This window comes from Rana temporaria, chromosome 2 (genome assembly GCF_905171775.1).
Source record: "Rana temporaria chromosome 2, aRanTem1.1, whole genome shotgun sequence".
In the NCBI taxonomy this organism is placed as follows: domain Eukaryota; kingdom Metazoa; phylum Chordata; class Amphibia; order Anura; family Ranidae; genus Rana; species Rana temporaria.
In genome coordinates, this window is record NC_053490.1 from 381,179,604 (window position 1) to 381,203,084 (window position 23,481).

The window sequence follows — 23,481 nt, forward strand, 5'->3', positions numbered from 1 at the left end:
AAGTGACATCCGCTCCGCTCCTCCAAGGCCATAGAGGCAATCAAAGACGATCTATTCTTTTATTGCTTTTTATTGCCTCTGTGACAGGTTGGATCATTTCTCAGTACAAGAAGCACCAGCGAATGGCGAATTGTCGCTCTATTTTTGTTTATAGCGCAAAAACTAAAAACCGCAGAGGTGATCAAATACCACCAAAAGAAAGCTCTATTTGTGGGGGAAAAAAGGACGCCAATTTAGTTTGGGAGCCATGTCGCACGACCGCGCAATTGTCAGTTAAAGCGACGCAGTGCCGAATCGCAAAAAGTGCTCTGGTCTTTGACCAGCAATATGGTCCGGGGGTTAAGTGGTTTTTAAACACAACCAAAAAAAAAAGCTCTATCACTCTCAAAAAATATAAAACATTTGCTATGGGTACAGTGTTGCATGAGTGCGCAATTGTCATGCAAAGTGTGACAGTACTGAACGCTGAAAATTGGCCTGGGCAGGAAGGGGGTGAAAGTTCCCCGTAGACAAGTGGTTAGGTAACACTATCTATTTTTTTCGTTCTGTTTCAATCTTTTTTTTATTGTTTTTTTTAGAAAAACAAAGAAAGAAGATCATATTTGTGTTATGACATCACAGCACTTTTCCTGCAAGCCGATCAATGAAATACAAGCGCAAGCGTTCCCCGAGCCTTGGACAGAAAAGTCTACAGTGACTGGAGTTCTGCCCTAGCAACCAATCAGCTTTCCTCTTTAGCTTGGTCAGCTAAGCAGTGCAAAGCAAAGCCAGAAGCCGATTGGCTGCGGTGTAGCATCGCTTAGCTGTGTGTGTGTAGTGGGTGAAGAAGTGAAGTTGGCACCACCCAGCGGCCGGCAGGGAGGAGTCAGTGTGCACGTCTAGAGGGGTGCGGGGGATTCCTGAGCTCAGCTCTCAGCAGGCTCTCACCTCGGGCTCGCTCTTCCCTCACTAGTTGGGTGCAGTTGGTGTGGCGGGTCAGGGGGGTCACCCATGGTGTATAGTGGGGTGGCCAGGCGCTGTGAGGTGACCTCTGTCTAAGCTGGCCCCTCCCAGTCGGCTCGTCCCAGCAGCCTCCTCCCCGTCCATGCTCCGAGCATTGTGAGGCTGGGACTGGGAGCTGCCTTGTGTTTCCATTGCCCTCAGCACCATGGTACACCGAGGAGCCCACGGACTGCCCTCCCTCTGCTGTGCCCTGGCTTGGCTGCTCCTCTGCAGGCTGTACGGTAAGTTCTTTATGTGTGGGGGTGGGGAGGGGTTGGTGTATGGAGGGGACCCCCCCCACAGTTTATAGTGGTACTTCTCTTCCCTAACTTTCTATAGCCGCACCCAGAGCCTGGGGTCCCCTCCATGGAGGACCGTTACTTGTCTTCCCCTATGGCAGGAAGTCCTGCACTTATTTAGCATTCCAACACTGGCAGATGACTTTATGATGGGGGGGAACCCTTTCATTGCCATGGCAGCAGAACACTGCCCTTCCCTTCTTCTCCTTAAACTTTGTGTACCTTCTGCTTCCATTGTGTGACATGGGGCCCATCCTCTGTTTATGACACGGGGGCCCCCATCCTCTGTGACACGGGGCCCCCATGCTCTGTTTATGACACAGGGGCCCCCATCCTCTGTGACACGGGGGCCCCATCCTCTGTTTGTGACACGGGGGGCTCATCCTCTGTTTGTGACACGGGGGGCCCCATCCTCTGTTTGTGACACGGGGGCCCCTATCCTCTGTTTATGATACGGGGGGCTCATTCTGTGTTTGTGAAACAGGGGGGGCTCATCCTCTGGTTATGACACGGGGGGCCCCATCCTCTGTTTGTGACACGGGGGCCCCTATCCTCTGTTTATGATACGGGGGGCTCATTCTGTGTTTGTGAAACAGGGGGGGCTCATCCTCTGGTTATGACACGGGGGGCCCCATCCTCTGTTTGTGACACGGGGGCCCCTATCCTCTGTTTATGATACGGGGGGCTCATTCTGTGTTTGTGAAACAGGGGGGGCTCATCCTCTGGTTATGACACGGGGGGCCCCATCCTGTGTTTGTGACACGGGGGGCTCATCCTGTGTTTGTGACACGGGGGGCTCATCCTGTGTTTGTGACACGGGGGGGCTCATCCTGTGTTTGTGACACGGGGGGGCTCATCCTGTGTTTGTGACACGGGGGGCTCATCCTCTGTTTGTGACACGGGGGGGCTCATTAGGGTTGCCACCTCATCCCTTTAAAAGCGAAAACATATTAATTACACAGGTTCTCTGGCTGATTAAGGTGCTGCTAATTAAACTCACTTGGTGCCTTATCGACATTAAATTAGCCCCAGAACCTGTGTAATTACTATGTGTTCGGGTTTAAAGGGATGAGGTGGCAACCCTAGGGCTCATCCTCTGTTTGTGACACGGGGGGCCCCATCCTCTGTTTGTGACACGGGGGGCCCCATCCTCTGTTTATGATACGGGGGGCCCCATCCTCTGTTTGTGACACGGGGGGCCCCATCCTCTGTTTGTGACACGGGGGGCCCCATCCTCTGTTTATGATACGGGGGGCCCCATCCTCTGTTTATGATACGGGGGGCCCCATCCTCTGTTTATGACACGGGGGGCCCCATCCTCTGTTTATGATACGGGGGGCCCCATCCTCTGTTTATGACACGGGGGGGCCCCATCCTCTGTTGATGACACAGGGGGGGGCTCATCCTCTGTTGATGACACGGGGGCCTGACGTTGTCTCCGTCCCAGGGACCGGCCACCTTCTACCTAGGGTTGCCACCTCATCCCTTTAAACCCCAAACACATAGGACTTGCACAGGTTCTGTGGCTAATTTAATGCAGATAAGGCACCAAATGAGTTTAATTAGCACCTTGATCAGCCACGGAACCTGTGTATTTAATACGTATTCAGGGTTTAAAGAGATGAGGAGGTAACCCTAGTTGTACGGTGTGTGACCCAGGAAACCATACTTTGTGGCTGATGTCATTAGGAGGTGGCTAACTTGTCACCCTGGATCACAATAGGGATTAACCTTCGCCTCCGCGTTGGTTACCACCTGTGCCTGACGAGTCATTGTCAAGGTTTGCCGTCTTTTTTGGTCACCGGGAAGATGAAACGTAGGGAAGGGATTTGAAAGGAGCAGCTCATTGTTGGGAGAAGGATCTCCAATGACAGGAGGTGGCTTTACCCACAGACACATGGTTGCATGTCTCCTTTTACACAATTTGGTTCGCTCTCCTTTTTTTTTCCGGATCAATGGAGAGGCATGAAAAACCCTTTTGTTTGAGGAAAAGTAGCCGTCCTGTATGGTATTGATCTTTAGGCTTTGGGTTTTGTAATGGATGCTTTGGCAAAGTCAGTTGAGCTTATTGAATAAAATCGTGTGATAAGAATATGGACATTGTAAAAACCATTAACAACTAAGCCGATCGCTTTTCTCTCATTCAGAATACTTTAAGTAGAACTCCAGATAAACTAGATGGGTATGTAAAGAGAATTTTTTTTTTCTTAAAATAACAAACATGTTATACTTTCCTCCACTGTGCAGCTCGTTTTGCACAGAGTGGCCCCCAACCTGGTCTTCTGGGGTCCCTCGGCAGCTGTCTCGGCTCCCCCTCGCAAGAACTCGTCACCTTAATACAAGGTCGCATGGTGATGAGTTCTTGCGGGCGCGCTCCTGTGATAAAGCCGCTCACTATATCACTCGGCCCCGCTTCATTGGATGTGATTGACAGCAGGGCCAGCCAATGGCTGCGCTGCTTTCAATCAACCAATGATTGAGCCGAGAAGCAAGCGCTTTCACGGCGCGGGACTTTTGAGGGGGCAGGTAAGTAAAGGGGGACTCGCATGCATTAAATCGGGGGTTCTCCCTAAAAAAAAAAAAAAATTTTTATAGCATGCCATTCAGCATACTAGCGCGAGCTACAGTATGCCTTTATATATTTTGTTGGCGCCGTACTCAGTTTAATCGCGTAGTAAAGTTTCAGACTCCCCGCGGGGAATGGGCGTTCCTATGCAGAGGGAACGTGATTGACGGCCGGCTATGGTGCTTCACGAAAATAGCCGAAATAGGAGTTTGCTCTTCACGGCGCCTGCGCAGTCAGCTCAGATGTCGTGAAGAGCCGAGACCTACTCGGGCTATTTTCGGGAAGCGTGACGCGCCATAGCCGGCCGTCAATCATGTTCCCTCTGCATAGGAACGCCCATTCCCCGCGGGGAGTCTGAAACTTTACTACGCGATTAAACTGTGAGTATGGCGCCAAAAAAATATATAAAGGCATACTGTAGCTCGCGCTAGTATGCTGAATGGCATGCTAGAAACTTGTTTTTTAGGGTGAAACACCGCTTTAAGGTAAAAAAACTTTTACCTTTACCTTTGGTTGTAAAGGCAGAAGGTTGTTTTTATCTTAAAGAATAACTAATGGTTCTTTTAAAAAAAACAAACAAACAACCCTCCTCCTCTGTGCAGTTGGTTTTGCACAGAGTGGCCCCGATCCTCCTCTTGTGGGGTCCCTCAGCGGCACTCCTGCCTCCTCTTCTCGAGTGCCCCCGTGTCCTGCTGCTGCGTCCATTGACACAGACCACAAGACTCAGCCCCGCCCCCGGAGTCATTGGATTTGATTGATAGCAGCGGGAGCCAATGGCTGTGCTGCTATCAGTCTATCCAATCAGGACCTGAGACACCAGCTGGAACTGGTGTTGTTGTTCCCATCGCTGGAAAGTACGGGTTCAGGTAAGTAAAAGAGGGGCTGCTGCATCACATGCATAAAGGTGAAAAACCTTGAGGGTTTACAACCCTTTTTAATGCATTCTATACATTAAAGGAGAAGTAAGAAGGTAAAGCTCATCTGGCTGTACTTCTCCTGTGGATCACAGGAGTGCAGTTCATTCTGAACTCCTGTGACCTGTTTTCAGCAGAGAGCGGGCTGAAGTCTGCTGTCAGCTGATGTCACTGAGTCGGTCCAGGCTCGGGCGTCATCACGACCTTAGAGTTGAGATCCACCCAGATCCCTGAGGCGGCCAGTCCGCCCCCTCCACAGCCCAGCACTCCAGTGAGCGAAGTGGGGACAGATCAGAGAGCTGCTGACTGACAATCCGTAGCTCTCTGCTCACGGAGCTGTGAGAACTGAGCGATCGGCGGTGTTGGATCGCTCAGTTCTCAGTGTTGGAGGCACCCGCTGTTTGATCAGCAACTGCCATAAAGCTGCACGTGTGATCAGTTATAACACTAGCAATTTGATGGTTTGATAGTTTGGTTGAGAGCACAACCAATGTGACGGTTACATTCCAGGCATGTTGGGACTGTAACTGTTTTTTTTAAACTGTTAAATCGATGTGTTTAGTTTCACTTTGTCGTTGTAAACCTTTTGACATGAAATATGAACATATTCCTCTATATTGTGTACTTGTCTCAATCCAAAGCACTAAGTGTAATTTCTGTCCGCTGCCTCGTTCCTCTGCTATAAATCCCTTCTGACGAGTGTTTTGGACACCAAGAGAAAAATGGTAATAGGGGAGGGACCTCCAGCTGATTGACAGCCTCATCTCTGTTCCTGTGTGCTTTGTGAGGAGGGGGGGGGGGGGGGGTGTCCTTTCACTCCTGTGTAAATTCTGCACTTTAAGCCCTGGTTCACACTGATGCTACTTTGAAATCGTGCTACTTTACTTGAAGTAGCGCAATTTCAGGTGCTACTTGATAAACATTTGTGTGGCTTCATACACAGATGTCTATAGAAATCGCATCTGAAATCAGCAAAAGTAGTGCAGGAATTATTTTTCAAATCGGTGGGCCGCCGCAAAATCGGTGTCGCACCGATTGGAACAGTGCCATTGCCGCCAATAGGCTGCGACTTGTCATGCGATTTGATCTCTCAAATCGCATGACAAATCCCTCCAATGTGAACCTAGGCTAAATGGGAGTAGGGGAAAGACGGCCATAGATAAACATGTGCAACTTATGTAGGATGATTTGTTTCATCTCTGTGTATCACCTGAAGCCAGTCACTTCATTGGGTATATGTAAGAGTTTACAACCACTTTAAAGCGGAGGTTCACCCGTAGCTTACACATTTTCCCCTTAGATGGATGCTCGTTTTGTCTAGGGGAATCGGCTATTTGTTTTAAAATATGAGCTGTACTTACCGTTTACGAGATGCATCCTCTCCGTCGCTTCCGGGTATGGGCTGCGGGAATGGGCGTTCCTTCTTGATTGACAGTCTTCCGAGAGGCTTCCGACGGTCGCATCCATCGCGTCACGATTTTCCGAAAGAAGCCAAACGTCGGTGCGCAGGCGCAGTATAGAGCCGCACCGACGTTCGGCTTCTTTCGGCTACGAGTGACGCGATGGATGCGACCGTCGGAAGCCTCTCGGAAGACTGTCAATCAAGAAGGAACGCCCGCTCCCGAAGACCCATACCCGGAAGCAACGGAAGAAGATGCATCTCGAAAACGGGTAAGTACTGCTCATATTTTAATACAAATAGCCGATTCCCCTACACAAAACGAGCAGGAAGCTAAGGGGGAAAAAAAAAAAAAGGAATTGGTTGAACTCCCGCTTTAAGTATGCAAATGTCGCATCTGGCCGATTCCCCCTGTAATCTGGAAATCGCTGTAGTAGGTGCCACTGCTACAGTCACCTCCACTAGCTTACGAGTCCTTTACCGAGCGGCTGCCCTGATGCTTTGCAAACACAAATGGGTAGATTCACATACAATTGCCTAAAATTAGGACAGCCTAGCCTAGTCTTTTTAGGCTACACCGCCGTAAATTATTTAGGCCTATAGGGATTCTCAAACCACTTGCCTTCAAATTTTCGGCGGCGTAGCCTAAAACGACCGGGCGTAAGCGCGCCTAATTCAAATGACTGGGAGGGGGGCGTGTAGTATGGAAATGAGGCTTGACCAAGTTTTTTTGATGTTTTTTACACTGCGTATGCGCCGGGCGACTACATTTTCCAGTGCGCATTGCGGCTAAGTAGGCCGTACGGGCCTATTGATTTCGACGTGTACGTAAACGACGTAAATCCCAATTCACAGACGACTTGCGCAAACAACGTAAAAAATTCGAACCTTGCGGCGGGAACAGCGGCCATTGTTATTCCACCTCATAGGTGGAATAACTTTAGGCGGCCTATCGCGTACGGAAACGACGTAATGCGTCGGTGTAGGCCCGGCGTACGCTCGTGAATCGGCGTATCCCCCTCATTTACATAATCTAGGCCGGCCGCAATGTAAGCACCACCTAGCGGTAAGCCAAAACATTGCGTTCACTCAATAAATGCAAAGTATTCTCTGATTAGATGAGAAGGTGATATCATCACCCTGCCTCTCCACCTCATCCAATCAGAAAATGCTTTGCATTCGTTGAGAGAAGGCAAAGTGTTTCCCGAGTGACGTCTGTGCTGAGCAGACAACCTCCCGTTCACAATACAGCAGAGAAACAGCTCAGCATGGGATCCAGAAGCTAGTAGAGATGACTGTAATAGTGGTGCTTGCTATAGTGATTTCCAGCTTCCAGGGGGATCCCACAGGTCACACAACCATGAATTAGGGGCTATCTCCCACAGTGAGGGGAATTCCCCTCTTAGAAAGCTGTTCCTGGATTGGGTGTCCCTGTTGGAATCTAGGAACAACACTTAGATTTTGGCTTTCCCCTCGCTTTCTTTCACAACTGTATCCAAATTGTTCCCGTGCCAATACAAATTGTTCACCCTGACTCGAGCCCCTGCTTGAGACTACAAATGGCTGTGCTGGCATAGGCAACTGTTGTCACTACGTGGAAGCTGGACCTGAGCAATGTGTGCAGCCTATGTTAGTGGGAGTGTGTAGACGGAGGCTGGAGGTGATCGACAGCACCGAGCCATGCATGAAGGCTCCATTCACATAAAGCGATTTGAAATGGATGACAGAATCTCCAGGATTCTGTCTGCAATTTGATATCCCAAACACGGTGCAATTCTGCTGCGATTTTTAAAAATTGCTCGTCAACCAAAACGGAACAGGAGCTTCTTTTGGGCAGCAAACAAACAGGGCAGCCCAATGTGCAACACACTTGAAAAATCATCAAGGTAACGTCATGCGAGTTCTGAACGGGGCCGAATAGGAGTTTATGGGAAAAAAAGCCATTATTTATGACGCACTATGATTTAGAAAGCTAAAAGCTGTCCGGTGAGGCTCACATTTGTGTTTTCCAATGGAAACGGATCTCGTTGTACACATTAGGATGCTCATTTTTATGCATCGGTGTATTTTATGGGATGCTTTGACATCAAGTGCAGTGCAACACACATTGCATGCATTTTGATGAGATTTTTTGTTTTGATGATGATTCCAATGAAAAATGCCTCAGGACAAAAGAATGCATTTTTAAAATTCTGTTTAGCTTGTCTTGAGATTTACACACCTGCCAAACACATAGGTATGCAAGTGGCAACCCATTTGCTCCCTGTGTGACCTCTCTGTCCCTAGCCTGCTCATTGGTCAGTGAATTATCGTTATCACCCGGTTGATTCGTTGTCAGAATTCTAAATTACAATGCCAGCTAAACAGAATTGCAATAGCAGGCAAAAACTGTTCACATTTGTGTATTTCGTCTAGGAATTTAGATCTCAGTCTAGAGTTCTACTTTAACCCCTTCCATACAGGGCATTTTCACCCCCTTCCTGCCCAGACCAATTTTTAGTTTTCAGCGCTGTTGCACTTTGAATGACAATTGCGTGGTCATGCAACACTGTACCCAAATGAAATCTCTGTTTCCCCCCCCCCCCCCCCTCCCCACAAATAGAGCTTTCGTTTGGTGGTATTTGATCATCTGCGTTTTTTTTTTTTTTTTTTGCGCTATAAACAAAAGAGCAACAATTAAAAAAAAAAAAACACTTTTTTTACTTTTTTATTTAATAAATATCACAATTTAAAAAAAAAACACGTTTTTTTCCCTCGGTTTAGGCCGATACGTATTCTTCTACATATTTTTGGTTAAAAAAAATCGCAATAATCGTATATTGATTGGTTTGCGCAAAAGTTATAGCGTCTACGAAATAGGTGATACATTTATGGCATTTTTATCCTATTAATTTTTTTACTAGTATTGGTGGCGATTTGCGATTTTTTTTTTTTTTTTTTTTTTTTTTTTTTTTTTTTTTTTTTTTTTTTTTTTTTTACCGTGACATTGCGGTGAACAGATCTGACACTTTTGACACGTTTTTGGGACCATTCACATTTTATACAGCGATTAATGCTATAAATATGCATTGATTACGGTGTAAATGTGACTGGCAGGGAAGGGGTTAACCACTAGGGGGCGTTGAAGGGGTTAATATGTCCCCTAAGGTGTGTTCTAACTGTAGGGGGGAGGAGACTCTCAAGGGGAGGAGACCGATGTGTGTTCCTCTGTTCTGGGAACACAGTATTGGTCTCCTCACCGCTGACAGGAGGTGGATCTGTGTGTTTACACACACAGATCCACACTCCTGCCGTGATTACCGGCAATCGCGGGCACCTGGCGGCAATCGCGGCCGCCAGGCACCCGCACCGGGTCACGAGCGTTGCCGCGGGCGCCCGCCCGCGCCCTTGATCGCCAGCAACACAGGACGTCATATGACGTCCACCCGGATCGGCGAGGGGTTCCTGCCGCCGACATTTTACAATGGCGCGGTATGAAAGTGGTTAAAGGCCAACTCCGGGCAAAAAAAAAAAAAATATCCCTAAAGCTTATTATGTTTAGTCAGTGTTGCCAACTGTCCGTATTTTTATGGACAGTTCGTAAAACAGGCACTTTTTTTCCCCCGTTCGTAAATGTTCATGGTTGCGGAAATGTGCCAGTAAAAATAGCCGAGATCGGTTCGGCTTGGAAATGCGCATGGAGATTGGAGGCAGGGGGTGATGGGGTATGGAGGCAGGGGGTGTTAGTGGCAGGGGGTGTTGGTGGCATCGCAGAGGGGGATGGAGGCAGGGGACGATGAGCAGGGGGAGATTGGAGGCAGGGGGAGATTGTGGCACTGCAGAGGGGGGAGAAGGCAGGGGGTGTTGGTGGCAGAAGGGGGTGGAGGCAGGGGATGATGTGACTAAATAATTTGTCCTTATTATATTGAAAATAACAAAAATATGTGTTTTTTTTTTTTTCCTCCTTAATATCTACCTTAAATCACATTGCTATTTGCCTAGCGTACTTGTTTGTAGCCTAAATACTGAAATTTGCACCTAAAAATGTAATTTAGTAACTTTTGTGAAATGCCAGTAAAAACGTGGCTGCGCCAGTAAATTTCAGGGGTCGTGCCAGTAAATTTCAATCTGGTAGGTTGGCAACACTGTGTCTAGTGGAGAGGAGAAACCGTTATGCTATGGATACGATGGTCCTGCAGCTTGGAGTGTGTTGGGAATTCTTGTTTTGTTTCTTGACAAGGCTGTGGGCCAATTCACACTTGGAAGGCGCATTTTTTTTTTTATTGTTTTTTTATTAAATCAAAGGAAACGCAACAAAACTTGTCGCTGATGACACACTGTTGTGTGTTCACTTGTGCTGATGTATGTTGACATGTTTTGCTCCAATTCCATTTCAATAGAAAACGCATTTGGCAAAAGCGTACAAGTGATAATGGAAAGTGGGGAGCTAGTGTTCCTGAAGCACCATGTTACAAGAAGAATATGACCCTAGGACCGCAGCTTGTATACATTGCTTCTGAAATTTACAAAATCGTATATAGATGCAGCAAATATATACAGTGCCTTGAAAAAGTATTCATACCGCTTGGCATTTTCCCAAAGTAAATGTATTTTTATTGGGATTTTATGTGATAGACCAACACAAAGTGGCACATAATTGTGAAGTAGGGTTGTCCCGATACCGATACTAGTATCGTTATCGGGACCGATTCCGAGTATTTGCGGGAGTACTTGTACTCCGGCAAATACCCCCGATACCGAAATAGAATACTTCCCCCCGCCGTCGCCGTTACGCCGCATCCCCGCTGCCGCCGACTGGGTAATACGGGCGGGGAACATTAGAGCTTTGAATAGCTGTAATGATTCGCGCCGCGTATAGACACTCCCCCTTGCTCGGGTGAACTGTCCAATCCCGAGCGCGGGGGAGTGTCTATACGCAGCGCGGCGCGAATCATTACAGATATTCAAAGCTGTAATGTTCCCCGCGCGTATTAACCAGTCGGCGGCAGCGTGGATGCAGGTAAGGGGGACATGGCTGGATATGGGGGGGAGACATGGCTGGATATGGGGGGGGACATGGCTGGATATGGGGGGGGACATGGCTGGATATGGGGGGGAGACATGGCTGGATATGGGGGGGAGACATGGCTGGATATGGGGGGGAGACATGGCTGGATATGGGGGGGAGACATGGCTGGATATGGGGGGGGAGACATGGCTGGATATGGGGGGGGGGGCATGGCTGGATATGGGGGAGACATGGCTGGATATGGGGGAGACATGGCTGCATATGGGGGGGACATGGCTCTTTATGGAAGAGTGGCAATAAGAAAGTCCTTGTTGAAAGAAAGCCATAAGAAGTCCTGTTTGCAGTTTGCAAGGAGCCATGTGGGGGACACAGCAAACATGTGGAAGAAGATGCTCTGGTCAGTTGAGACCAACATTGAACTTTTTGGCCTAAAAGCAAAAAGCTACTTGTGGCACAAAACTAAAACTGCACATCACCTTGAACACACCATCCCCACTGTGAAACATGGTGGTGGCAGCATCATGTTGTGGGGGTTGCTTTTCTTCAGCAGGGACAGGGAAGCTGGTCAGAGTTGATGAATGGAGCCAAATGCAGGGCAATCTTGATTAAAAGTAAACCTGCAAAAGACTTGTGACTGAGGTGTAAGTTCACCTTCCAGCAGGACAATGACCCTAAACATACAGCCAGAGCTACAATGGAATGTTTTAGATCAAAGTGTATTCATGTGTTAGAATGGCCCAGTCAAAGTCCAGACCTAAATCCAATTGAGAATCTGTGGCCAGACTTTAAAATTGCTGTTCACAGACGCTCTCCATCCAATCTGACAGAGCTTGAGCTATTTTGCAAAGAAGATTGGGCAAAAATGTCACTCTCTAGATGTGCAAAGCTTGTAGAGACATACCCAAGAGACTTGCAGCTGTAATTGCAGCAAAGATTTTGAAAACAATTAAACATTTTCCTTCCACTTTACAATTATGTGCCACTTTTGTGTTGGTATATCACATAAAATCCCAATAAAACACATTTATATTTTTGGTTGTAACATGACAACATGTGGGAAATTTCAAGGGGTATGAATACTTTGTGTGCAAGGCACTGTACTCCTCTTCCTTGATGTCCATGGGCTCACATGCATCCCTGTGCACAATTAAACCCTTGGAGGTGTGGTGACCTGTGTACAGCCACAGTCCATTTATAGATTTGTACAGACAGCTGTACGCGAAATATACGCTATTCATGGTGTACTCCAGATTTAGGTGGATCCAAAGTTTGTGCAGTGAGCATATATTCAGATTGTGACAAGTATAGTGACCCTTTAAGACTGCATTCACACTTTTGTAGTGCCACTAAAATGGCACCCTAAACACAGCAGGCATATTTGTCCAGTGTAGGGCAGCCCATTGGTATGAATGGTCTCCCCAATGCGTGAAAATGCCTATCTGCACAATGCCTGGCATCTCGCTACAGTAGTGTGAATGGGGGCTTCACATATCCCTTTGAGAGAATTTATAACCCCACTAGTGAGCGTCTGATTGTTGGGAGATACTTGCATATGTTATGGGACAATATATAAAGGAGTTTATTAGATTTCAGACTGTCATAAAAGTGGACTTTAACTTTAATCCCTTAACGTGGCCTTCAGTGCCCAGGAGGTGCCGTGGCTTCTATATCCTGTGACTGCTGTGTTTTGCTCTCACAGCAGATGCATGATTAGGAGCTCATTTTCCTGGCTCCTGATCAAAAAGCCTTGACCGATGAAGACTCAGTCAGTGTGCTGGAAGTGCGCTCTCAGCGCACAATCTCATGCCACCATGGATGCATATCGTATGTGCAGCAGCTGGGCGTTAAAGCCCATCTTTCTTTAAATGCCTTTTGTGGTTGACAAGAGGTCAGGGGGCAGAGGGAAGGTGTTTTTTTTTTTTTTTTTTTTTTTTAATTTCTGTTGCACAGCAAAACAGTGGTACTCATTTTACACTAGCAGTATTATTTACTGCCCCCCTGAATGAAAAGCGTTCCAGAGTAAATCAATTTTCAGAGGATGGTGAAAGAAGTTTAGAGGCATTCAGGTGGTGATCCTTGATACCTGTGATTTTAGTTTTTTGTTTTTTTTCTTCCCTCCTACCTCCCTTTTTTTTGTTTTTTGTTTGTTTTTGTGTTTTTTACATTGCAGGTCTGTGCTGCAACTGCTAGCCAAACATTGGGTTCATGGTTACAGCACATCTTCATCCACTTACATGGAAGAAATGGACAGGTAGTGGTGTCTGTCAAACTGCAGGTAGAAGACTATAAGTCTTTTCCTTTTCCTTTTCCTTTTCCTTTCTCAAACTTAAACAGGAGAAACAACAAATTTACCACAATTTTTTGGCAGAGTTTTATTTACTAGTTCTTTCCTCGGCTGTTCTAAAGTAGCACTGGGGGGGAACCTTTCATAATTGTACGTCTGTTTTAAGTGAAAATCTGATTCATCTCCAGTACCAGCTTGTGTAAAACTGCCCCTCACTGTGTTTTCTCCACAAGATGAACCATTTGGAAACATTTGCCAGATATAAATTTCCATGTTAATTATCCTTTGTTATTGTTTTAATTCTAAAGCCCTGTACACACGATCGGTTTGTCCAATGAAAAAAGACAGATGGATTGTTTTCATCGGACAAACCAATCGTGTGTGGGCCCCATCGGTCTTTTTTCCCATCGGTGTTAAAAAATAGAATTTTTTTTACATTTTTTCCTATGGATAAAAAAAATCTGACCGTCTGTATGGAACTCCATCAGAGAAAAACCCATGCATGCTCAGAATCAAATCGACGCATGCTCGGAAGCATTGAACTTAATTTTTTTCGGCTCGTTGTAGTGTTTTACGTCACTGCGTATTGGCACCGTCGGAATTTAGTCTGATGGTGTGTAGGCAGGACTGATGAAAGTCAGCTTCATCGGATATCCAATCGTGTGTACAGGGCTTAACTGTTGCAATAGTGTGTTTCTACATGCAGCAAGCTCCATTCTAACTGTTCTGGCACCTTTTTTCCTCCATGGGACAAACTATTGCACAGCTGAAATTCTATGTTATAGATAGCTGTCCCCCAAAACAACAGGAGGGGCCCCAGGAACAAGGGCTTGTGTTGCATAAATAAGCTTTTTGGATTAGAATACTTGACTCAATTTTTAGAATTAAAAAAAAAAAAGCCTTTGCTTTGTCTCCATTAATGTATGTACTGATATATAGAACCTTATCAGATACTCTCAGGGATTAGTACTTATCCTTAATGGCCTTTTATATCTTTAGCATTTGGTAGCCAGATTTATAGTTTTGATGTGTGGATTTATGCCTTACATTTTTAATTTGTCTATTCTGCAGTATCTTATACTTCCAACCTTTCCTGTTCCCACTCTTATTTATTAGTATTTTTAGGTGAGCTATAAATTGTCAGTCCTTTAGAATTGTTAAAATATATTTCTAGAAGAATTGGAAACCAGGGAGACAATAAGGGGATTTTTGGAGAAAGCATCTTTGGACAGGTTTTGGGCTTGTTTATACATGTGATGCTCTCTGAAGAGCGATCCGCAATCATCCCTGAATGCATATACAGCTCTAAATGCAAGTACCACTCAGTACAGCTTTCAGCCCTGTGTATTTCAGCGTGTCCTAGATGGGCTGCAGACAGCAGGGCTGGGCACTGCACCTGTGCCCCCCAAGTGCACTGAAACGTGAGATTGGAGGGCAGCAACTGGCCTGAGGGCCTGATCACACCAGAATGCACCTTTGCCACACCGCAGGGAATGCCTTCCCTTGGTAGACATGTGGGTACCATTAATTGCTAATAGCATCAAGCAAGCGTGGCATGTTTGCCACCACCAAACCGCATGGTACCATAGTACCATGCGCCTTGGTGCGATGCAATTTTTAAAAGGCATGCCAGCTGTACTTTTGTGCGTTTGGCAGCCCATTGAAATTAATAGACATCAGTGCATTCCTTACTGCAAATATCTCCTTAACTACTTGCCGACCAGCCACCACATTTCTACGGCGGCAGGTCGGCTCCCCTGCGCGAGAGCCCGTAGCTCTACCTCGCCTCGCAAAGCGGCCACTAGGGTCCCTGATCCCGACACGCGTGCGATCACCGCTGGGCACCCGAGATCGCTTGTTACAGAGCAAGGACCGGGAGCTGTGTGTGTGAAATGTATGACCGTCTGTTCATACAATGTATGAGCAGCGATCGCTCATTTCCCCTAGTGAGTCCACCCCCCTACAGTTAGAACACACCCAGGAAACATACTTAACCCCTAGTGTAACCCCTTCCCTGCCAGTGGCATTTTTATAGTAATCAATGCATTTTTATAGGACTGAAAAAAATGTGTCAAAAGTGTCCGAAGTGTCCGCCATAATGTCGCAGTACCGAAAAAAAATCGCTGATCGCCGCCATTACTAATAAAAAAAAAAAAAAATATTAATAAAAATGCCATAAAACTACCCCCTATTTTGTAGACGCTATAACTTTTGCGCAAACAAATAAACTCTTATTGCGATATTTTTCGTAAAAAAAAAAAAAAAAAAAAAAAAATGTAGAAGAATACGTATCGGCCTAAACTGAGGAGAATTTTTTTTTTTTTTTATATATATATCTTTGGGGACATTTATTACAGTAAAAAGTCAAAAATATTTGATTTTTTTCAATATTGCCGCTCTATTTTTGCTTATAGCACAAAAACTAAAAACCGCAGAGGTGATCAAATACCACCAAAAGAAAGCTCTATTTGTGGGAAAAAAAGGACGCCAATTTTGTTTGGGAGCCACGCCGCACGACCGCGCAATTGTCAGTTAAAGCGGCGCAGTGCCGAATCGCAAAAAGGGGCCCGGTCCGGGGCTAAAGTGGTTAAAGTGGAGGTTCCGTCGTGTTTTTTTTTTTTTTAAAGCCGCAGCTGCTGACTATTAAAAAATGGACACTTACCTGTCCTGCGCGCCCGCGATGTCAGCAGCCGAGGCTGAGCAATCGCTTGGTCCTCAGATGCTTCCGCCACCATCCTCGGTGAGGGAATCGGGAAGTGAAGCCTTGCGGCTTCACTGCCCGATTCCCTATTGCGCATGCGCAAGGATCGCGGTGCGCCGTCACTGGTCCCTGCTCTCTTCTGGGAACAGTGTTTCCCAGAAGACAGCGGGGGAGGGGGGTGTGTGACGTAACAAGGCTAGATTACCCAGGAGTCAGAACCCGGAAGTGGTGCAAATACCTGTCTCGGGGGGGGGGGGGGGGGTGGGGTCCAAAAAGCAGAGGTTTACTTTAACCACGTGGATTAAGGAGATATTTCTTGCACCTACAGGTAAGCCTTAATCTAGGCTTACCTGTAGGTGTAAGATGAAAGGGGGGGGGGGGGTTTACAACCACTTTAACAAGCTTCAAGAAGTTCTGAAGCCTGCTAGCAGCTTGTTTAAAGTGGCAATCAACACTCCCATTAGGACCTGTGTTCAACATTTACAAACTGGAGTTGAATAGCCTAAAATCTCTGCAGTTCACACTCTCTTATACAAGCTGAAGCCTGTGTGACACAGCCCTTAAAGGAGTTGTAAAGGGAAATGTTTTTTCACCTTAATGCAATCTATGCATTAAGGTAAAAAAACATCTGGTGTTGCCACCCCCCTGATACTTACCTAACCCCTCGAAAGTCCCACGCGCTGGCCCGCGATCCTCTTCCCCGCTCAGCCTGGCCGCTGATTGGCTAGAGTGGATGGATTGAGAGCAGCCCAGCCATTGACAAAGTCACACTCTAAATTGCGTGACTTTGGGGTCGCAATAGTGGAAACGTAGCCTAAGGTCTCGTTTAGACTTGGGGTTGGAGGGCGTAAAAAATGCGCAGTTGAGCCTGCTTCCCATCCACAGCAAAGTTCACCTGACGCTCAAGTAAATGGGCAAGTGCCAAGTTCACAGAGGAGCTCTCGGTTTCATCTCAGCAGGGGATTCTAGACGATCTCCTGCTGAATCGGATCAGAATGGAAATGGATGTCACACATGTCTGGTGGCAGATTTGTGGATGTCGTCTAGGTTTTTGCAATCGGCTTGGCTTGGTTGTTAGCCGTAAATGAAGATTATATCAGTGGTTTCTAATTACAGTGCATGCTGCACCTTGGGTTGTAATCCATAGTCTGCTACTATGGAGAAATTTGCATTAATATACACCATTCCTAGCGACTAACTATTTGTATTGCTATTTCCTATATATTTGAACAACCTTTTACCTACAGGCAAGAGTGAGTCAGTAAAAGTGAATCTGTCATAATGTACAATTCCTGTAAGAAGCTTCAGGTGAACATTGCCACCCTCCCTATTTTGCTTTGTGACAGATGAATCTTTAGGCCCCATTCACACCTTTTTGCTTTTTAAAGCAAAACAATGCATGAGTCATAAGAAACAATGTTATTCAATGAGGCTGTTGAGATTTCTTGGGTAGAATGATGAAAGTGCGTAGAAATGTTAAAGAAATTTATGAAAGTGAACTTGGATAGATGTGAACTTGGCCTAAGGGGAGTTTATCTCTAAAAAAAGAGGGTTTGACGTGCATTACATCAAATGACTTTGCCTTAAAGTTTATCACAGTGGAGATTCATGTTATGAGATATTGCCACTTGGAATCATTATGTTAAGGCTCCATTTCCACTAGTGCGACTTGTCATTCGACTTTGTGTCCAAAGTCGCATTACAAGTCACAGCCCATTGATTTCAATGGCACCCGTTCCCATCTATGCGACTTTGAAAAGGTACCTGCACTACTTTGATGCGACTTTGATCCAGAGAGCGTAAAGTTGGATCAAAGCTGCACTCTAAATCACGTGATTTTGGGGTCGCAATAGTGGAAACGTAGACTAATGGCCCGTACACACAATCCGAATATCGTAAGAAAAATTTCATCCGAGGAACAATCGTACGATACTCGGACCGCTAGCACAGAGCTTTCGAGAGCTGATCATGACAGTTCATCCGATATTATTTTATCGGACATGCACGAAAATGTTCCTCGTAGGATACCAGATCGTGCAATTTTCGTTTAGTCAGTACAGTTGTCGTCCTAAAATACAATACAAATACATTACAACACACGACATCACTTCCGTTTTTTTTTGTCGTACGAGACTTTGTGACTTTAATAACCTATTTAATTTCTACTTGCGACTATTAAGCGAAAAAAGTCGTACGATATTCGCATCGTGTGTACGGGGCATAAGTGTCCAGACCAAAAAAGCATTTCTCAATATATATTTTTTACGTTTTGGTACCCTTTAAAATTATGCAAAATCTCAAGGCACCCCAGATGTAAATGTTCCATGCCAACCTGAGTTTGGGACAGTGAACACAAATATCCTGATAAAACTTGCCTTCACATCAGAAGCTTACCCTTCAACTCCCATCGGAGCTCGCTTCCCCAACCCCATCACATCAGAGGTCCCCCTTTCCCTCCAAAACTCCAGCAACCAACCTCCTCAGTTCCCAGATGTTTACTGAAAAGAAGAAAAGATGCTACACCGTGGTAAACATGGCACTGTTCCAATTTTTTGGGAATTGGGGTTATACGTTGCCAGCTTCTTGTTGCCCGGTCACAACTTTTTTGAGGCATGTTGCTGCCCTCAATTTCAAAAAATCTTAAATTGGTACATTTTCTCTCAGAATAAACATTTGGGGCTAGATTCAGAGAGAATTTACGCCGGCGTATCTATAGATACGCCACGTAAATTCAAATCTGCGCCAGCGTATCTTCTTTCTGTATTCAGAAAGCAAGATACGCCGACATTAGCCTAAGATGCGACTGGCCGCTAGGTGTCGTTTTCTGCGTAGAATATGCAAATGACCTAGATACGCCGATTTACAAATTTACATACGCCCGGCGCAATTTTTTTTACGTCGTTTACGTTAGGCTTTTTCGGCGTAAGGTTACTCCTGCTATTAGGAGGCGCACGCAATGTTAAGTATGGCCGTCGTTCCCGCGTCAAAATTTTAATTTTTTACGTTGTTTGCGTAAGTCGTTCGCGAATAGGGCTGGACGTAATTTACGTTCACCTCAAAACCAATGACGCCCTTGCGGCATACTTTGGAGCAATGCACACTGGGAAATTCCACGGACGGCGCATGCGCCGTTCGGGAAAAACGTCAATCACGTCGGGTCACCAAGAATTAACATAAAACACGCCCCCTCATCCACATTTGAATTGCGCGCGTTTATGCCGGCCCCATTTACGCTACGCCGCCGTAACTTAGAAGGCAAGTGCTTTGTGAATACAGCACTTGCCTCTCTAACTTACGGCGGCGTAGCGTAAATACGATACGCTGCGCCGCCGTAACTATGCGCGCCCCTACCTGAATCTAGCCCTTGATATAGATTTTTTTTCTATTGTGAATAACATATAGGTTGATGAAAGGGAAAGTGACAGTTGAGACTTGCAAATCATTGCAGGCTGTTTTTATGTAGACTGCACAGCGCCCCGACTTTTTGTGAATTGGGGTTGTACTCATCCTGCCCTAAAGCTCAAGCAGTGCCTATGTACATGGGAACTTGTAGTTCAAGCATGAGTGAGAAGGCAGCACAATGGAATGTCATGTAATGTAGAGGAGCCCTACTCTATAGTTCTTTATTTTGGAGTGCGTTTTATGTTTAAGTAAACTGTTTCTTGAGGGTATGACAGTTTATCTGTGGAATAGTAGGTGTATGAATAGCATGTAAACTTGGAACGCAACTTTTTTTTTTTTTTTTTTTTTGTTTAGATAAGACATACTTTACACACACTTGTATTTGGATTTATATACATTGTGTTCTTTAAGTGCATGGGACTTGAAAGAAGCAAACATGTATTATATTGCAGCTTATCGATTCTTAGATGCATTTGTTTTTCTTTTTTGGGCTTTCTTTTTTCTATTTTCACATGGTGATCCAGCCAGTAAGTATGTTCTTTTTCAAAAGAACCATCTGTTCTGCCGATGTAACAGTAGAAGATTGAGACAAACTATTTACCACCGATTGGTGCTTATAATGACCAGATTTTATTTATGTAAAATGTTTTTCCCAAAAGGAACAAAACTGCTGTAACTGCTTATAAAGTATTACCTGGAGTTTGGCTTCAATGTGTTGGTGTATCTAAATCTGCTAGTCCATCTAATGCTCCCTTCCTCCCAGACTGACAATGCTGCTGTCCAAATGTGCCCCCTATGCTCCTTCATCCAGTGTGGAAGCACTCTAATACAGGAGATGCGTTAAGATCACCAGGTGAAAAAAGAGGGAAGAAAAAGCCTAATAAAATAAAACAAATTCAGCCACCACATCCAATGATTGATAAGCTGCAATATATGACATGTTTGGGTTTAAAGCGAAGCTCCGCTGAAAAAAATACAAATACTGCAGCTGCTGACTTTTAATATTAGGACACGTGCCTGTCCTGGAGTCCAGCGCCATCCGCAGCAGAGGACGAGGGATCGCTCGTCACTCTGCTGCCCCCCCGCCATCCTCGTGAGGGAACCAGGAAGTGAAGCGCTCCGGCTTCACTGCCCGGTACCCTACGGCGCATGCGCGAGTCGCGCTACGCCTGCCGATTGGCTCCCGCTGTGTACTGGGACCCGAGTGTTAGGGTTAGGGTTTCCCATTGAAGAATATGGCTAGGACTCAGGAATTGGAACAGGGACCTCCCCCAAAGGTCAGAAGGTGGGTTCCAAGAGGTCAAAGGTCACAGGGCGTTGCTGACCCAGCCCCACCAAAGTGTACCGCCTACCCCAACTAAGTCGGGGAATGAACAAGTCGGGGGACGGGAGGTGACGTCATGCCCGCAGTCTGCCCGAGACTGTTTGGTCGGAAGTGGGTGCAAATACCTGTCTTTAGACAGGTATCTGCACCCCCCCAAAAGGTGTCAAATGTGACACCGGAGGGGGGGAGGGTTCCGATCAGCGGGAGTTCCACTTTAGGGTGGAGCTCCGCTTTAATACTGTTTTAAAGCTGAACTCCATGTATGATATGTAAAATGTTTGCATAGTTGCATTAATCCAGCAGAGACTAGTCTAATGCCGCGTACACAGAATCGAAACTTCCAATGAAAAAAGTCAGATGGTCTTTTTTCATTTGAAATTCTGATCGTGTGTGAGCCCCATCTGACTTTTTTCCGTCTGTGTTTAGAAATAGTTTTATTTTTTTCCGATGGGGGAAAAAAAAACGATAGGAATTTCCTATTGTCTGTGTGCATCTCCGACGGAGAAAAAAACCCACGCATGCTCAGAATCATTGAACTTCATTTTTCTCGGCTCGACGTAGTGTTTTACGTCACCGCGTTTTGAACAGTCGGAATTTGGTCTCACAGTGTGTATGCAAGACAGCTTGGACGGAAATTCCGATCGTGTGTACGCGGCATAAGTATGCATATCTCTACCTGAGGGATTGCTGGGGAAGCTGACAATCACTGTAGTGATGGCCACAATCTTCCAGGTCATGTGCCCAGTGGCATCCCCTCTGCTTAGTAACCACAGGGGGTCGTTCACTAGACCCCGCTGCCATTCACAGAATGCCTTGTATTTTGTAGAATAAATACAAGACATTTTGTGAGTGGAACAAGGTCGAGAGGCTGCTCATCACAGGACCCGGAAGATCATGGCTATTGCTGTAGTAGTGCCAACTCCATAGCGGTCCCTCAGGAAGGAGAGAGGCATATTTACATTGATCCTAGCAGGAAAAATCCTACCTAGAATTCTGCTTTAATATTGACCATTCTGCCCTAAAACATTTGTATGAAATGTTATGTTTATTGTATAAAAAGTTTTCACTTGTGTGTTTGACCTGACTTCCCTTTTAGTGAGGCCTTGAGCATATGGACACATGAGGCCATGGTTATACAACGTAAACTGTAGGTGTATTTCTGCACCCAAGAGATACAACTGCCACCAATAGTAATGAATGACTGTATTATGGTGATTATAGTGTGAGAACTCGGTAGAGCTTTAAAGGACCCGTCATTCACTTTCTTTTTTTCAAGAGCTTTTCTTGCCCAATTTTATTAAAAGAAAGTTCAAAGTTCCAGAGAATAAAAAAACAGGTTTCCCCTCAAAGGGGGTTTAGCCTTTCACTCTTACAAAGAAATTGTCATTCAGCCTCCAGGCTTATAGATACAACACTGCCGCTCTGACCTTCCACTTCAGGCCGTCGTCTGTCTCCTACAGACTGTTTTCTTACCAGCACTGTCCAAATTGCTAGCAGCTCCTTGCTGCTCTGCCTCCCACCTCTCTGCTAGGTAAAGCTATCCTGACTCCTGGGTGAAGACCTTTCTGCTGGGGTGGAGCCCAGAACCCTACTTGGGTCACTACTAAAAGCCCAGCACATACCTGTGCAATCAGTGTGCTGACTGCTCACAAAATCTGGACCCAGGATTGGAGATTTCACCCTACCCAGACCTCTTAGAAATCTCCGGCTCCAGGTCCCAAAACAATGAGGAAACTGAAAAGCCAGTTTCCTCTGCATTAGGCAAACCCCACGAAGCCTCTCAACCTGCCTGGTCAAGAATCTTGAGTTATAACCACTATTTAGACCCTGGCAGGGTACCACACTGACACAATGGGTAATGCAAGCCTTACTCCTTTGATTCCTTTATTCCACATGTTCTAATTTGTAGCTGATTTTTCATTTAGAATTGTCTTTGAAAAGGATTGATCTCAGAATGGAAATGTGGTTATGGCCCTCATGTACAGAAACAATGCTGCTGTAAGAGGCATCTGACTTTTTTTTTTTTATTGCCTCTACACACAGTTCTACGTTGACCTCTGTAGCCATGCACACATTAGGCTTTTAGATCAGTGTTTTAAGAGCAGTGTCTAGAGCAGGGTTTGACAAACCCCGGGCGCCAGGTCGCATTTGCGACCAGAATTGGTGACCTGGCGTGGCACAGCTAGGGTATCCTGTGTCTCCGTGACTAACCACCCCCCCCCTCCCCTGACGCGCAATCGGGCTGCGCCGCCCGGTACCTTCTGCAGGCCTATGCTTCCTTCTGTGATCTGGTGCCATCTTGTGGTAGCCTTTGGTATGACAAGAAGAAAACCAGCAATGCTAATGGGGCTTACTGCCTGCCCATCTCCTTCCCAAAGTGGAGAAGAGGACGTGTTTGCAGCCGTCGTCTGGTGCCTTTTGCCTGATGGTGAGTGTGTGGTGGCTGGTTTAAATAGCTTCGTATAGCTTTTTTTTTTTTTAATAGCTTTTATTTTTATTTAAAAAATATTTTTATATATGTAAAACCTGTTTATTTTGTGCGCATTTCGGCCGCTAGCAGGGCGCTTTTAACTCCCGCTAGCGGCCGAGAAAGGATATAAATT

The 23,481-nt window shown here is 45.9% G+C and overlaps 1 protein-coding gene across 3 annotated transcripts in view; it reads left to right on the top strand.

The window, feature by feature from the left end:
* Positions 1 to 869: 869 nt before the first annotated feature.
* The window catches only part of NECTIN3 (nectin cell adhesion molecule 3), a 160,494-nt gene continuing 137,882 nt past the window's right edge, over positions 870 to 23,481 (top strand). Inside the window, exon 1 of one of the 3 annotated variants that reach the window (XM_040337860.1) lies at positions 870 to 1,223. In XM_040337860.1, the coding sequence (XP_040193794.1) occupies positions 1,148 to 1,223 (76 nt within the window). In that variant the 5' untranslated portion in view covers positions 870 to 1,147. The remainder of the gene's footprint in view (positions 1,224 to 23,481) is intronic. The other 2 variants (XM_040337861.1, XM_040337859.1) reach the window with 2 other exon arrangements.